At 31.6% G+C, this 16,367-nt stretch overlaps 1 protein-coding gene across 2 annotated transcripts in view; it reads right to left on the bottom strand.

The window, feature by feature from the left end:
- Positions 1-16,367, bottom strand: part of NAA15 (N-alpha-acetyltransferase 15, NatA auxiliary subunit) — an 82,726-nt gene that overhangs the window by 28,338 nt on the left and 38,021 nt on the right. For both annotated transcript variants that reach the window (XM_051965331.1, XM_051965332.1), the window contains exons 4-10: positions 15,479-15,636; positions 14,399-14,533; positions 13,688-13,841; positions 6,231-6,350; positions 5,846-5,941; positions 2,834-2,940; positions 168-240 (exon numbers count right to left, since the gene is read on the bottom strand). In XM_051965331.1, the coding sequence (XP_051821291.1) occupies positions 168-240; positions 2,834-2,940; positions 5,846-5,941; positions 6,231-6,350; positions 13,688-13,841; positions 14,399-14,533; positions 15,479-15,636 (843 nt within the window). The remainder of the gene's footprint in view (positions 1-167; positions 241-2,833; positions 2,941-5,845; positions 5,942-6,230; positions 6,351-13,687; positions 13,842-14,398; positions 14,534-15,478; positions 15,637-16,367) is intronic.

Here is a 16,367-nt window from a genome sequence, read left to right as displayed (position 1 = left end):
AAAAATTATAAAAGAATAAATAAATTACTTAACTTTACTTTTTTTCTTTACTAAATAAAGTTGTATGTGCCATCTAAATGCATTACCAATGACAGCCATTCTGTACTTAGTATTTAATAGTTTGTTAACTATTAAAATCTATTAAAAACAAAAATCTTAGCACTTACCAATGGGGTTAAATAACCGACAGCTTTTTAGAGAAGTTTCATAGCCTACTACTAACTCTTCTATGATTGCCACCTAGAGGACCAAACACACACAAAAATTACAGCATAAAACCATATTTAACAGTACAAAACTCTGCGATATATGATTGCTTTTTCCTAGGTAGCATGTATGTGTGTGTGTGTGTGTGTGTGTGTGTGTGTATGTATGTATGTATACACAGTCCAAAATATGATCAAATCAAATGACCATTTCAAACAGGCAATTCTATTTCATATTTTATAAGCTCCTAACCACAGGTGTATAGGTACTGAATACCTGAATCCTTAATTATGTAACTATCACTGGGTAAATAACATCAATAAGGCCACGCTTGTAGTCAATGATTTTCTTCTATAAAAGCATCCCTGCCCTCATGATATTACAGAAGACATTTGACGAAGATTATGGTGGTCACCTTGCTTGTGATTTCCAGGATCAGAATATGATTATAAGCAGAAAACAGTTACATTAAAATGTACAGTCAAAGAAAACATAATCATGGCAGTAGTTTGTTATCTCCAACAAGTAACAATAGCATGTAACAATTAGCATGAGCTCCTTCACATGCAACAGTACTACTCACTGATTTCAAGGTGTCAATTAATAAATGGTTCAGTCTTGATTCTAAGTTTTATATTATTTTTAATATAGTCATTGCTTGATATTTATTTTCTAGACCATCTAAACTCTTCCTTCCTTCATCCAAATAAATACCAGGATGATGACAAAATCACTGAGTTAGGAGGAAAATAGGGGCTAATCATTTATTTGGAGAGTGTCAAAAAAGACACAAGAGCCGAATCTCTTTATAAATACCAAATGAAATGTAAATGATTTCTGGAATGATCGTAGTTTTAAATTATAGAAACTTTATTAGAAGTCAAAATTTGCTTTTAAAAACTCCATAGATAATGGCTAAAAAAGGAAATTTCTGTTTATATATATGTTTATATGTAACAGTCAATAACTACATTAACAAAAGGAGAATACTGGTAAATTGCCATATAAAAGAGTGAGGTTTAAGAAATAATGGCATAAAAAAGTATTAATCATCTCTCCTGGCACATATACACACCTACACCCATATATGTAACAGAAAACAGTGCATATGAATCCAAAATGGATCAAATACCAAGAGAAACAGAAGAAAAGAGTAAAAAATATAAGGAAAACTAAGAAGGTAAATTTAATTTTTTTCTTTTGAAAATGACTTCAAAGCAGTCATTTTAATCTTTCATTTTGAAATGATTATAAAATCATGAGATTATTGGAAAGACAAATAATCTCAACAACAAAAAAACTTCCTTAATAATGAAGCAACAATGAAACAAATCAAAGCTTAGTTTTCCCCTGAATCTTTTAGAGTTTTAAAAGTTAAAAGGAATCTCAGAATTCATCTTCTACAGTCAACTGCCCAAATCAATCATCTCATCTAAGAGATTCCTAACAGTCATCTATCTACCTAGTCTCTGCTTGGGAGGCATCTAATGACAGGGAACTCATTACCCAAATCAACCCCATTTCATTTTAAGTTATGATCTACCTCTTTCAAACTTTCCTTTCTAATATTATAAGTCATGTCCTCCTGGGCACAAGCAGGGCAATTCTAACTCCTCTTACATTTGGTAGTTCTTCAAATATAAGAAAATACCATCATGTTTCGTTAAAAAAAAAAAAAATTCGTATCAATGTAATGGCCTCTAGGTCCTACACCATTTCAATCATCTTTCTTTGGCTGCATTTAGAATAGTAAATGCAGTGGATAGAAGACTGGATAAAAATTTCCAAATAATGAATGATCAAGGCAGAGTACAGAAGGACTATTATCTTGCCTTTACTTGCCCCAGGTTCTTTTCATATGAATGTTTTAATATCTATATCCCTAAACAGTTTAATTTTTTACTGATTTCTTGGTTTTTATAGCTTCATCCATTGTTAAGACATTCTTCAGATCTTGAGTCTAAGTAATTCCTTCATGGTGATAGGCAATCCTACTAGTTTGGGGTTGTTATAACTATCATTAAGCATGACTTCTGTCCCTTCATTCAAAATAAAGGGAAATGATGACTAGCACTGGGTCAAGAGCAAAGACTATGCAATCCTACAGAGATAGTCCTTCAAGTAAAAATTATTCATTGACTGACATTCTACAGATGTGATAAGTCAAACAAGTCCAAACCCACCTAATTATACTATCATTCAACCCACATCTCTCCACTTTATTGACAAATCTTGGCAGACTTCGTCAGGTGCATTGCTGACGTGAAGGTTTACTGATGGGACTGTATTCTCTTGACCTACCAGACAAGGTACAAGAAATATCACTGATTTTTATTTCAGCCACTTTACTGAGAACAGTGTTTGGGAACCTGTTGAGAAAATTTCCTAAACAACTGGCTAACTGCTCTATGAATGACAATCAGGATAGAAAAATCAAATTATCTAGTCTTTTTAGACTATTAAGAGGGAAGAAAACCCAACCGGGAAAAGATCTAGGACAATTTCATAATAGAGTTGATAGGAATGTAAAAAAATTAAAATTTAACTATATCAATGTCTTAAAAGAAAAGCTGATTATCTGTATTTTTAATATATACAAAATTTTTTAACTTGTTTTTTATCTTACCTTGTCTTTATCTTTGTATAATGATCTCAAAGTATTAAAAACTGGTGGACAACCTTTACTGAAATTCATCCTTAGGAACTTATCCAAACATTCCTTAAACTTCTCACCTTAAGAAGAAGAAAATATTACCATTAAATTTTTTCTACCAAGACATCATGTTAAATTCATAAACATTAACTTCTAATAACTTGTGCATGGCTTAAATAAAAAATTACACACAGGAAAAAATAGCAAAATGAATAAATTACAGGTGATGGATATGTTAAGGATAAAACTACCTCATAAAAAAGGAACTTAGTATAGAATTAACAGAAAGTGACTGCATTCAAAAAACTGATTCTAAAATGACTTTTATCTGGAACCAATTAGACCACTGATTGGATAAAAAAAAAGAGAGAGAGAAAATACTACTGAAAAATGATAGGAAAAAAAAAAGATGAAAGTGTGCAAAATTATATTTCCTTGAGTCAAACCAAGTAAAACAAGCTAACTCCAAAAAAGTTAAGCTAGTCATCATTTAATCAATGTTATACAATAATGACAAAATGAATAAAAAAACAAAAAACAAACCTAGAAACTACTTCCATCAGTAAACAGTATCTCTTTGTCAAACACTAGTTCAAATATTAGCTTAAATTTATGAGTTTCAAAAATGCACAACATTTTATTTAAAAAGCAAAGAATGTATAGCATGTAAGAACAATTATCAGGATGAGATTATAAATTCATTTGCAAAAACACAATAATAAAAAAGAAAAGCAAGATTATAGGAGCACTATTTGCCCCTTTCCCCAAAAAAAGTTGAGATTAAAAAAAAAAATTTCAACGAAGATCCAGATAAGGCATATCATTTTGTTCATAGATAAAACTCAAAGAACAAGAAAAATGGAAATGCAATAAAACTGAAAGCATTTTTAAATACCTTACATTCACTAGTGAAAAAAGAAGAATCAATCACATTAGACTTCATCACCTTCATATAAAAAGTGCTATCAAAGTTAAGATGATCAAATTGAGAAGAATACCTTGGAACAGACCAAGTACATCTGAAAAGGATAAACCTGTATCTCAAGATTCTTGAAGCATTTACTGAATGCCTATTACATGTCAAGCACTGCACTACTTACTAGATATAGTAGGTGCTTTGTCTTTGTTTCCAATGACAAAAACTCTGATAATAGTCTCTGCCCACAAGGAGCTCACATTCTATCCTGAAGAGGGAAGATTCCAAAAGAATATTTTTATATCTCAGATAGGCTTTGTTTGTTTATTTTTTATGAGGAAAGAGGGGACAGAGCGCAACTGAGATCATATAAACCTAATGTGTAAATTAACATCTCTTCTAAGGTGTTAAATTCTACCTATTTATAACCATATAAAAAATACTACAAATTTTACAAAAGAGTTACAATTGATTTCCTTTGGTCACTCCTATTTTCCTTCTTTCTGCTTCTAAAAAATTTGTGCCCTTCAGCATTACACACATGTTATGTTTTTCTACCCTCACTTTATAATACTTCATATAAAGCTTTTATATGTAATTTTGTATGTCTTGTATTTATCATGACATAGAAGTATATTAATAGAAGAATATAGTTGTTTTATACATCTTATGTACAAGCTTAACAGACCACACATGTACAGTCATACAACTAAGATGTGAATGAATATACTCATTCTGCTAAAACTCTTTTGATATTTAAAATAACATTTAGCTTGCTTGGCATAGCAAAAATGCTTCACTTCCTGATGGCTCTTCTCAAATAAGCTATCTCTCACACAGTTATGACATGTAAATATGGAGATAACATTCAAATTAATAACTTTATGTTTAACATACTTTTATAAAGTTATTTATACTATGTATAAAGTAATAGTGGGGATAGAAAGATAAAAAGCCATCAGTCCTACTGTTGGGGAGTTTATAGCCAACGGAAAGAGGAAAAAGCACATAAACTGGTACTCAACTTTAAGATAATTTCTAACTCCATATATTCCTCAACCTCCTCTTGAATATGTTCACCCTCCTTTGGCTTTTAAATCCCAACTGTCATCTTAGTTCTACTCCTAACTTATTGATCTTTCCTTTACAGCTTCTACTCTTATGCACTAAGTATGGTATTCAATTTTCATTTGATTTCAATGGCTTTCTTGGCTTCAAAGACTATCTCTAAACAGACTATTCCCAAAATCTGATAGCTCTAATCTCTCATATGAACTCCTATCCCATTATAACCTGCAGTTAGTGAGACAAAGTCACCTGAATAGGTTAATAAAACCTAATGCAATGAATATGGATTAAAGACTATACATGTATTTCACATATAATCCTCTTTCTGTTCTTTATATATTGAAATGTTCACATTTCTTCATTATTTAGTACATAATAAAAAAAGAATTTTAAAGGTTTATCCAAACTATAAAAATAATCACATGTGCATACACAAGTACTTGTACCTAGAACAAATGCAACTGGAGGAGGCAAAGGAAAAAACAAAGATCAATGTACATCACATATGGAAAATTATCCATTACTTCCAGTGACCCAAAACTAGTCATTGATATAGAAAGCCAATTTTTTCAATATCAACATTCTCCTGGTAATACTATATATTACTATGCATACATACATATATATATATATAAAATCACCATAATCCCATAAAAATTAGAATTATGGGTAATCTAAAAAGAAATGAAAACTGAAATAGTGATTGTAGAAAGACAGCAGCATTTTAATGCTATCAATGGCACATATACTAGCACTTGTCAAAGATATGTAAGGTGGAAAAATAAGAGAACTAATATAATGGATATTTGCTTTCTGGAAGAAAATCTGTTCAATGTGTCAAAGGCCTACAATTTCTATCAGTAAATAGAGCTTTTAAATTAAAGAAATTATAGCTCCATTAAAGTAAGTTTATTATATTCACAGGCTAGAAAGCAGGTAAACAATCAGTAATAATTGTAAAAATCTAATTTCTTTTCCCCCTTGCAAAAATTGTCACTTACCAGATAAAAAGTTGAGTGGCAGCCTTCTTGGTACTAATCCCCTAGGATACTTAGTCCAGGCTTCCTCGTAAATTTTTAGACGTTCTAACATGTTGACTAAAGACCCCAAAAAAAAAAGAGAGAGAAACTTTCACATATAAAAATTACATAAAATAACATTCCCAGTGAAAAAAATAAATGTCTCCAAAATATATTAAACTAAATCAATGTTTAATTAAATGTTTTCCAATATTTCTCAGATACATGACAATCACTATTGGAAATTTGTACAGTATGAAAAGGATTTCTTCAATGCTAGATAGTGTTGTTCAATAATTAATAAAAGATACTTTTAGCAAGTCAGCTCTCACTTCACAGAGAACAGTAAAGAATATTAAAACTTTACCTGGTTTGAGTGACTTTTCCAAGCCTTTATAATATGCCCAATTTTCAGGATTTCTCTCTTGTAAACCTCTATATACATCAGTAGCTTCTTCCAAGCGGCACAGTTGTAACAGAAGTTCTCCTGAAAGCCAAATTAATTCAATGTATGAAGAAGCAACTTCCCTTCCAGTTAAACTTTTCCTTAAAGAGTCAATTAAAACTAGTTAACAAGTCATTTGCAGTATTCTAGTAGTTGCTAACAATTTTATGGTTTATGATTTCATAATCATGTTTTTCAACTCCCTTTAAAACAAATCAGATGCTTTTCACAATGAGGCCAAATTATTTTTTAAATAATAATTTATAAAATTGTTTACGTCTCTGAGTAACGTTCAGTGTGTCTATGCAGAGCTAGGAATTTATGTCACTTTCTGCTCAAGGACCTAAAAAGCAATTACCTATCATGAAATAAATTCTCTCTCTTTTGTTTGTTTGTTTGTTTTGTTTTGTTTTGTTTTTAATAACTTTATATTGACAGAACCCATGCCAGGGTAATTTCTTACAGCATTATCCCTTGCATTCACTTCTGTTCCGATTTTTCCTCTCCCTCCCTCCACCCCCTCTCCCAGATGGCAAGCAGTCCTTTACATGTTAAATAGGTTACAGTATATCCTAGATACAATATATGTGTGCAGAACTGAACAGTTCTTTTGTTGCACAAGGAGAATTGGATCCAGAAGGTAGAAATAACCCGGGAAGAAAAACAAAAATGCAAGCAGTTTATATTCATTTCCTAGTGTTCTTTCTTTGGGTGTAGCTGCTTTTGTCCATCCTTGATCAACTGAAACTGAATTAGCTCTTTTTATCGAAGAGATCTACTTCCATCAGAATACATCCTCAAACAGTATCGTTGTTGAGGTATATAATGATCTCCTGGTTCTGCTCATTTCACTTAGCATCAGTCATGAAATAAATTCTCAAAATCAAGGCCTTTAATTAAATGGTATCTTAGATGTCCAATAAATTCTTTTTTTTTCCCTTTTCTGATTGGTTCTCTTCCCCCCCCCATTATTTGATTTTATATTTCCCCACTTACATGTAAAAAAAAACTTTAACATTAGTTTTTAAAACTTTAAGTTCCAGATTCTCTTCCTTCTTCCTTCCCCATTCAGACTTCATTGAGAATGTAAGCAATTCAATATAGGTTATACATGTTTATTCAGGTAAAAACATTTCCAAAAGTCAGTTGTAAAAGAAAAGATAAACTAAAAGCAAAAAATTAAAAGAACAAAAACACTTCCTCAAGAAAAATAAGTAAAAACAAGTATGCTTCAATCTGAATTCAGATGCCATCAGTTCTTTTGGTACAGATAGCATTTTTTCATCATATGTCCTTCAGAGTTGTCTCAGATCATTGCATTACTGAGAATACTTATGTCATTTGTGGCTGATCACTTTACAATATTACTGTTACTTTGTACATGATACATTTCAATTTGCATTAGCTCATGATTTCTAAAAATATATCTATTCAAAAATCCTCCATTCTAACAATGGGATTCTACTTTCAAACTTTATTCAATGTATTTCTGATCATATTTTTCTTTTTTTCCCCCTTTCACCTTAGCATGTTTTTTCATGTACTTTCTACCAATGCACATTCAATATTTCTTTTAAATTCTGTGCCCAAATTCACCTTCAGTAAGGAGTCTCCCTGATCTATCAAATCTCATGTTATATACCTTAGTCAGCATTTTTTTTTTTTACATTACTAAATCTAATGGATAAAACATGTAATCAGCTACCACGCAATTATATCTGCCTGTCCAACTAAATTTTTGGTTCCTTTAGTAGTTTAATGAAACAAATGGATGATTTTTAAAGTAGAAGAAATTTATTATAGATGAAAAACTAAAACATAGAAAGATTAAATGACTTAACTAAAGTCACACAGATCGACTCATCTTTCTTTGCCTGAGTGAAAAGACTATTGTACTACTTGGGACAATACCACTTTCTTCATTTTTTTTAAACTAGACAAATGTTAAGTACCTGCCATAAATAAAGCCTATGTATTTCTATTTTTACAGTACTAAATAACATCTTAAGCTGCCTTTGGAAAGCTAAGGCATTTCATTAAAGGCCTGGTATAGAAAATGGAAGCTACTGTTATCTATATTTTACAGATGAGTATAATTGAGCCAGAGAGAAGTGAAGTGACTTGTCCAGGACCACACAGTAAATGTTTGATGTCAAATTTGAAGTCAGGTCATATAATCTGAGGTCCAGCACTCTATCCATTAAGCTAACTAGCTACAAAAGTATTCAGCTAAGAATGAGACAATCTCTGTTTGAATCCCTACTGTTTCTTACTACTATCTAACCTTAAGAGAAAATCATTTGCCTCCTATGGATCTTTTTTCTCAATTGTAAAAAGGGGAACTTAAATTAGGATAGGTCCCCAACCCGATTATGAGTTTTTTCTTATACCTCAGAACTAAATTTGTCTCTGCAAATTCTACCAAAAATTTCTATCCTAATTTGGAGTCTAGATACCTTAGACCCCAAAAAAGCAAGGCAACAGTTCTTCAAATGCTTAAACGAACAAGATTATGTGATAATCAACTATAATAAACTTGGCTCTTTTCAGCAATGAAATGATTCAGGCCAATTTCAATTAAACTTGTGATGGAGAGAGCCATCTGCATCCAGAGAAAGAACTTATGAGAACTGAATGTGGATCACAACATATTATCTTCACCTTTTGTGGTGGTGTTGTTTGCTTGCTTGTTTTTTTTTTTTCATTTTTTTCCCTTTCTGATTTGATTTTTCTTGTGCAGAATGATAAATGTGCAATTATGTTTAAAAGAATTGCACATGTTTAAACTATATTGTATAACTTGCTGTCTATGGAAGAAGAAAATGGGAAAGGAGGGAGAAAAATATGGAACACAAGGTTTTGTAGGTTTTGCAAGGTTAAATGTTGAAAACTATCTTTGCATAAAATGACAACTCTGAGATACCACTACACACCTGTCAGATTGGCTAAGATGACAGGAAAAAATAATGATGAATGCTGGAGGGGATGCGGGAAAACTGGGACACTGATGCATTGTTGGTGGAGTTGTGAACGAATCCAACCATTCTGGAGAGCAATCTGGAATTATGCCCAAAAAGTTATCAAATTGTGCATACCCTTTGATCCAGCAGTGTTTCTATTGGGCTTATATCCCAAAGAAATACTAAAGAAGGGAAAGGGACCTGTATGTGCCAAAATGTTTGTGGCAGCCCTATTTGTAGTGGCTAGAAGCTGGAAAGTGAGTGGATGCCCATCAATTGGAGAATGGCTGGGTAAATTGTGGTATGTGAATGTTATGGAATATTATTGTTCTGTAAGAAATGACCAGCAGGATGAATACAGAGAGGCCTGGCGAGACTTACATGAACTGATGGTAAATGAAATGAGGAGACCCAGGAGATCATTATACACTTCGACAACGATATTGTATGAGGATGTATTCTGATGTAAGTGGATTTCTTTGACAAAGAGACCTAACTGAGCTTCAACTGATAAATGATGGACAGAAGCAGCTACACCCAAAGAAAGAACACTGGGAAACGAATGCGAACTATCTGAATCTTTGTTTTTCTTCCCGGGTTATTTTTACCTTCTGAATCCAATTCTCCCTGTGCAACAAGAGAACTGTTCAGTTCTGCAAACATATATTATATCTAGGATATACTGCAACATATCTAACATATATAGGACTGCTTACCATCTAGGGGAGGAGGTGAAGAGAGGGAGAGGAAAAATTGGAACAGAAACGAGTGCAAGGGATAATGTTGTAAAAAAATTACCCTGGCATGGATTCTGTCAATATAAAGTTATTATAAAATAAAATAAAATATTAAAAAAAAAAGAAAAAAGAAAACTATCTTTGCATTTTGAAAAATAAAAAGCTTTTATAAAGAGGAAAAAAATGAGGGGCAGTTAGGTGGCACCATAGATAGAGGACCAGCCCTGAAGTCAGGAGGACCCAAGTTCAAATAGGGCCTCAGACACTTAACACTTCCTAACTGTGTGACCCTGGGCAAGTCACTTAACCCCAATTGCCTCAGGAAAAAAATAAATAAAAAGGAAAAATTTTAAAGAGAGAGAGAGAGAGAGAGAGAGAGAGAGAGAGAGAGAGAGAGTAAGAGACAGACAGACAAAAGGACAGACATAGAGAGAAGCAGAGACAGAGACAGGCTATTTTTCTCCACTTCAGATTTATTGTGGTTATACATCAATCCAGAATATATGTACTAGGAAACATATCTTCTGAATATAATCGATCTTTTATAATATCACTTCCTCTTTTTTTTTTAAATCACATGCTACATGCATTTATATTTTACAAAAATGTTAAGTTAATTACCAGAAAATATTAATTTTCCATGCACTTAAGGACTGCAGACAATGAACTATCTCTTCCACTTCTCATCTTTCCCACACCCCTCCTTCATTTGTTTCTTCTGTATCGTGAAAAGCACATCTACAGGGGTATGAAAGGTTAAGTCCCCATGACTATTATTAAAGGCTTCTCCATAGACATTAACAAAGTTGCCAATTAGTATTAATTGTTGCAATAGTTTCTTTGATTTAAAAAAAAATTACTCAGTTACAATTTTACCAAAGTTGTAAATATGTATATTAGAGTGAGCATGTATCTCTTTCAAAAAAAATATTTTTTTTAATGATGGCTGCTACAACTGAATATAATACTCCAGAGGTGAATGAATATGGAGCACAAGGGGACTCTAATCTCCCTGATCTTGGACATTAGATGTCTGATTGTAGCTATATATTGGATTTAGCAATATTAGAATATTAGATTTAGTAATACAACAGCTGCCATATCCTGCTGTTGACTTATAATGAAGTTGGAGGCCATTAAAACTCTGACAAATTTTTTTCATATGAACAGCTTTCTAAGAAGCTAATTTTATTAACCACTGTGTAAGACCTTACATTTATCCTCATGTTGTTATGCTGAACCACTCTGCATATTCTGTTGGAGTTAAAGGTCAAAAATAATCATGTTTATTCTACAAATGGATTCACATATTTCTTGCCCTATGGTCCAAGGATCTTTGGCCAACAAGTTGAAAAACATTGAAGTAGGTAATTAATAAGGCTTTCTCATTGTCCCTGAGACCTAAAATCTTCTACATGAGGGAAGAGGATGGGGAGAGGAATTTTTAAACCAAAAAAGAATCTTTGGAAACTTATCATGCTTGTAAGTAGAGGAGAACAGGCATCCTTGTATTGAGCAAGAGAGCAACTTAGTACTTATAAAATACAAGACTTTTTATGATATAAAATACAAGACTGTTTTTATGAGATTAAGAGAAGCAAAATGACTTGCCTTCATCCACCTTTAACCACTAGCCCTTTAATTAAACTCTACTGGCACATTTTCCCAAATACCCTACTTCCTCACTTTGTAATACCTGAGGTGTGATTTTCTGATTCTAGCTAATAAACCAAACTCATAGTACTTTTGAGAATGCAGTGGATTGAAGAATTCTAATAAACCTTAGAGTAAGGAAGAATGGAGATTTAGATCCCTTGTAATTTTCTTCATTGTGGCTTGTAAAGAATCAAATGTTTATAAAATAAAAATAAAACAACATATTTATGTTACACTTTTTACTTTAAATACATCAGCAATAATTAACACCTTAGATTGATAATGGTCATTTCAGGAATTTAGTTAGTGAATAATTAATAATTACCAATGATTATTTTGGTAGCTCATTATTTCTCTAATATTTTCATTTTAGTACTACTTTACAAGCTTTACTTCATATAACCCGAACATGCCTATGGGGTAGGCTGGGATGATATTAGCCTTAATTTTACAGTGTAGCTAAGTGGTACTCAGAGAAATTACATAACTCACTGAAAGTTCCTGAGGTAAGAGTCAAATGTCCCATTTCCCACCCAATGCTCTTTCCCACAAGTCTGAGATGGTCTCAGCCAATCTTTGTAGGGGATGCACTGACTCAGAGAGGGAAACTGTGTGTTTTATCCCTGGCCTTCCTGGAGAGTTCCTCGATCATCTACTTAGGCTCCCTTGATTAATATCAACTATAAAACCAGCAAGCCCCAATAGTGCCTCATACTGAAACACTATCTTGTTATTTGACAAAATCTACTAAGAAAATCAGAAAGTAATCTGGCAGAAATTATGTTTAGAACAATATTTCACCCCATGTATTTAATCTTGAGATTGATCTAGATATAAACATGATCTAGATTTAAAAGATCACATCCTAAACAAATCAGGTGAACAAAGAAGAAATTATCTTTCATATCTAAGGATGAGGAAAAGTTCATTGACAAATATGAGTTAAGATCACAGAGGATGCAATAGACAAGTATTCTGATTATATAAAACTGAAAACATAATAGTATAAAGTCCAATTCAAGTAATATAAGAGGAGAAACCATTAACTTAGGGGAAAATCTTGGCACCAAGTTTCTGTGATAAGTCTCATTTCTAAGATATATAATAAAGAACTCATTAAAATTCATAATATTTTTAAACATATATTATTTTAACTTAAAAATTCCTTTTCCCTAGTTAATAAATCACAGCGAGACCTTTGCAAAATGTTTTGTTTTTTAAAAAAAGTCATCTATTGATGTATGCATCAAAAAAAATTAGGAATACTTTTTTTCTCTGTATATTCTATTTTGACTCTCTCTGATTTAGGACTATGTTTTTGTCATAGAAATTAACTGCTCTTTCACTGTTAGATAAAATTCAATTGCAAATCCATCTGCTCTGGAGAGGTGATGGACTTAAGATGCAGAATAAGACACACACTGTCAGACACAGGAAATGTAAGAATTTGTTTTTCTTAAGTAAGCATATGCATTAAAAGAGTTTTGTTTTTCTTTCTTTTTTTCCCCTTCCCAATAAGGAGAGAACAGAGAGAAAAAAAGAAAGAAGAAATGAAAGAAAAAAAGAAAAAAGAAGAGTATCACTGAAGTATAATTTCTAAATTATGCAAAAAAAAAAAAAAAAAACAGAAGGCCAAAATAGCAAAAGAGCTTTGAAAACTAAAAACTGAACTTCTTAAAATTACTGTAACTTGTTAAAGCTGTAAGAGAGATTTATAGTTTCACATGATCATCCTTTTTGTTTAATATATCTATCAAATACCTGTCTTAACTTGGTGTTTACATTCAGAATAAATTTTTTTAGTCATTTACAAAATTTTCATAATACTTTTGAGAATGCAGTGGATTGAAAAACTTAAGTACTTTTACTCGATCTTTAACCACTTTCAAAATCTAAAACATTAATTTTCCTGTTGTTAAAAAAACTAAATAAATTATATGTAATTGTCATCAGCCATCAATTAACTGTTTTTAACCCCCTTTTCTCACTATAAATATTAAAGGAAATGACATTTTGAAGAGATTACCTTTGGTTTCTTCGACAGCAAGCTTATCACATATCTGCTTTTCATAAGTGCCAAGGTGTTCCAAGGCTTCTCTATAGAGCCCTGCTTCCCGCAAGACTTGATTTTGATACAAAAGAAGCTCACTATATTCATAATCCACTTTATCAGGAGATGTCTGCAGCAAATGGAACAATATTAATATTTTATCATAGTTTTTTTTTCAAATCAAAAAGTTTCTACATCCACAAAATACACAGAAAAATAAAAGGATAACACTTTAGATTAACAGATTTTCTTTTTTATACTTCAAGAATTTATAATTTCATTGGTAAGAACTCCCCCTACCAAAACGGATGACAAGTCCTCAAAAATTCCTATACTCTAGTTTCTAAGACGTGTTGTGACCAAAAGCTATTCACCTCTCAGCCAAATCAGCATTTTGATGTTCTCCAAATTTATCTAGAGTGGTATTCGAACATCAGATCCCAATACCGGGTGTATAGCAAAGCTTTTTAAACTGGTATAAAGGAGGGGGAATTTATACTTTGCTAACATGACTTTCAGCAGCTAAGGGTCACCTTTATGCCACAATGAGGCACCCAGACAGAACTACTTAATGAATTGAATTCATAAAAGTGATAAAATCCATGCAGTATTTAAAGTGATAAAATTTTAGACACAATAACAAAATTTCAACATCAGGCTTATAAAATTTTAATCCTAATATATTACCTGCTGTGTTTTCCTAAATTCTTCTAAAATTTTTGCTGCCATTTCATAATCTTCTAATAAATGGTATGCAATAGCATAGCCAATCCATGAGGCTCTTTGTGCAGGTCGAAGTTGAAGTAACTGATACCTCGTTTCCTGAAAAAGTTTTACCAATATATTTCCTGTTGTTATTCTGATACTTAAAAGTACTATATTATATAATACATTAAGTTAAGTTGGCAGCAAATAAACTGGGGTTTTATAAACAAAAGACAAGCAGTAAGGAGTAAAAGACAAACCATGATTTGGTGGATGTATTAAGAGCTAAAGAAAAAGCAACATTTAAGAATTACATATAACAATCAAATTGCATAGGTTTGTTTTCATTAAAAAAATTTTAAATGTACTCACACTAAAATAAAAAAAATTCTGAATACAAAAATATAGTTTCACATTAAATAGAATATCCAATCTTGATTCCTAGACTAACCCTTCTCAATAAAAAGTAAAATGGTCAAAGTTAGTGTCAACAGAAATACATGCAAGAAATTGCAGTTTCCAAAAAAACTTCTGAAGGTTTGTGGCAAATGGATATTTTATTTCAATAATGAAGAACTACCTCTAATCAGAAGGGTTTCAATTACAGAAGGAAATCTGTAAATTACAGATTTCAATGTAAAAACAAGACTATCAAAAATATTTGAGAACAGCAATTTCATCAAAAGAAATATGAAAATTTTAGCTTTTAGGATTAACTTGTTAATGAAAAGAATTCTAAAACTATAAAGAGTGTAGGAAATAAATGCAATATCTATATACTGTCAACAAATTGATGACATTACTGTCAATTTGATATTTTGAGACAATACACAGTCAATTTTATGTAACTGATCAGATGCAACCTTCTGAAGTAACCCACAGTTGCCTTTAACATCAAATAAACTATTACAGTGGAATAAAGATGATAAAGAGATCAAAATAAAAAGAATTCAAATTTCTCTTTCACAGAAAATAAATAACAATGAATTACAATGGGTGCAATGGGTGCAGCATTATTCTGTCCTAAAAATACTCTCTACACTTACTTTTCTGTATACTTACCCTATAACCCTCAAGGTCCCTCATCTGAATCTGTAATAAAGAGAGGTCCCTTAAGATCTGAAGATTGTCTTTATCCCATTTTAGTGCATTTCTGTAACACTTGATAGCTTCATCATACTTCTTGTCTGACCTTTGCAGAAGACCATAAACATGCCAACCTAAAGGAATTAGTTAAGGCCACTACAGAACTTAAAAGTGAAGAGGACATTCTTAAAACTACACTTTGTAAGAAGCTATATAAACTAGAGTAAATTATGTATATGAGCTCTCAAATAATATAGCTAACATTTATATAATGTTTTAAAATTTGCATTACATACTCCTCACAACCAGCCTGTGAAGTAAATAATCTATAGTCAATATTAATTTTCCCTATTTTACAAATGAGGAAACTAAGACCAAGTAAAGTTTTAAATTACTTTCTCATAGTCACACAGGTAAATATATCTGAGGAAGGACTGAAATCTAGATATTATCTTTTTACTTAAAGTAAGTGTTCTTTCCATTACACTATGCTATATAAATCTATTAGTCAAATAGTTGTTTACAATAACAAGAATGACCCTAATATAGCTATGATAAATCAATGAGCTACATTAATAACAAAGCAAAATCTACTTAATATTTATTAGAAAAGGATTATCCTTTATGCTTTTTGTGTATCCCATGGCATAAAACACAAAGGTAGTTTAAATAATAAAAATTTAATGATATTTTCTCTTCTTTCCTCACTCCTTTTATGTGATTTTTGAATTTTTCTCTATGTAGCTGATCACACCTGCTGATCATAATAAACATAATAATTTAGTAATCAACACATAATGGCATCATTGATTTAGTGTGGGAAGAACTTCCATATTTACTATATGGGATGCCAAAATAGCATACA

Source organism: Antechinus flavipes, chromosome 6 (genome assembly GCF_016432865.1).
Source record: "Antechinus flavipes isolate AdamAnt ecotype Samford, QLD, Australia chromosome 6, AdamAnt_v2, whole genome shotgun sequence".
Classification (NCBI taxonomy): Eukaryota; Metazoa; Chordata; class Mammalia; order Dasyuromorphia; family Dasyuridae; genus Antechinus; species Antechinus flavipes.
The sequence above is the reverse complement of the archived record's forward strand: the minus strand, read 5'-3'. Positions and strand labels throughout refer to the sequence as shown.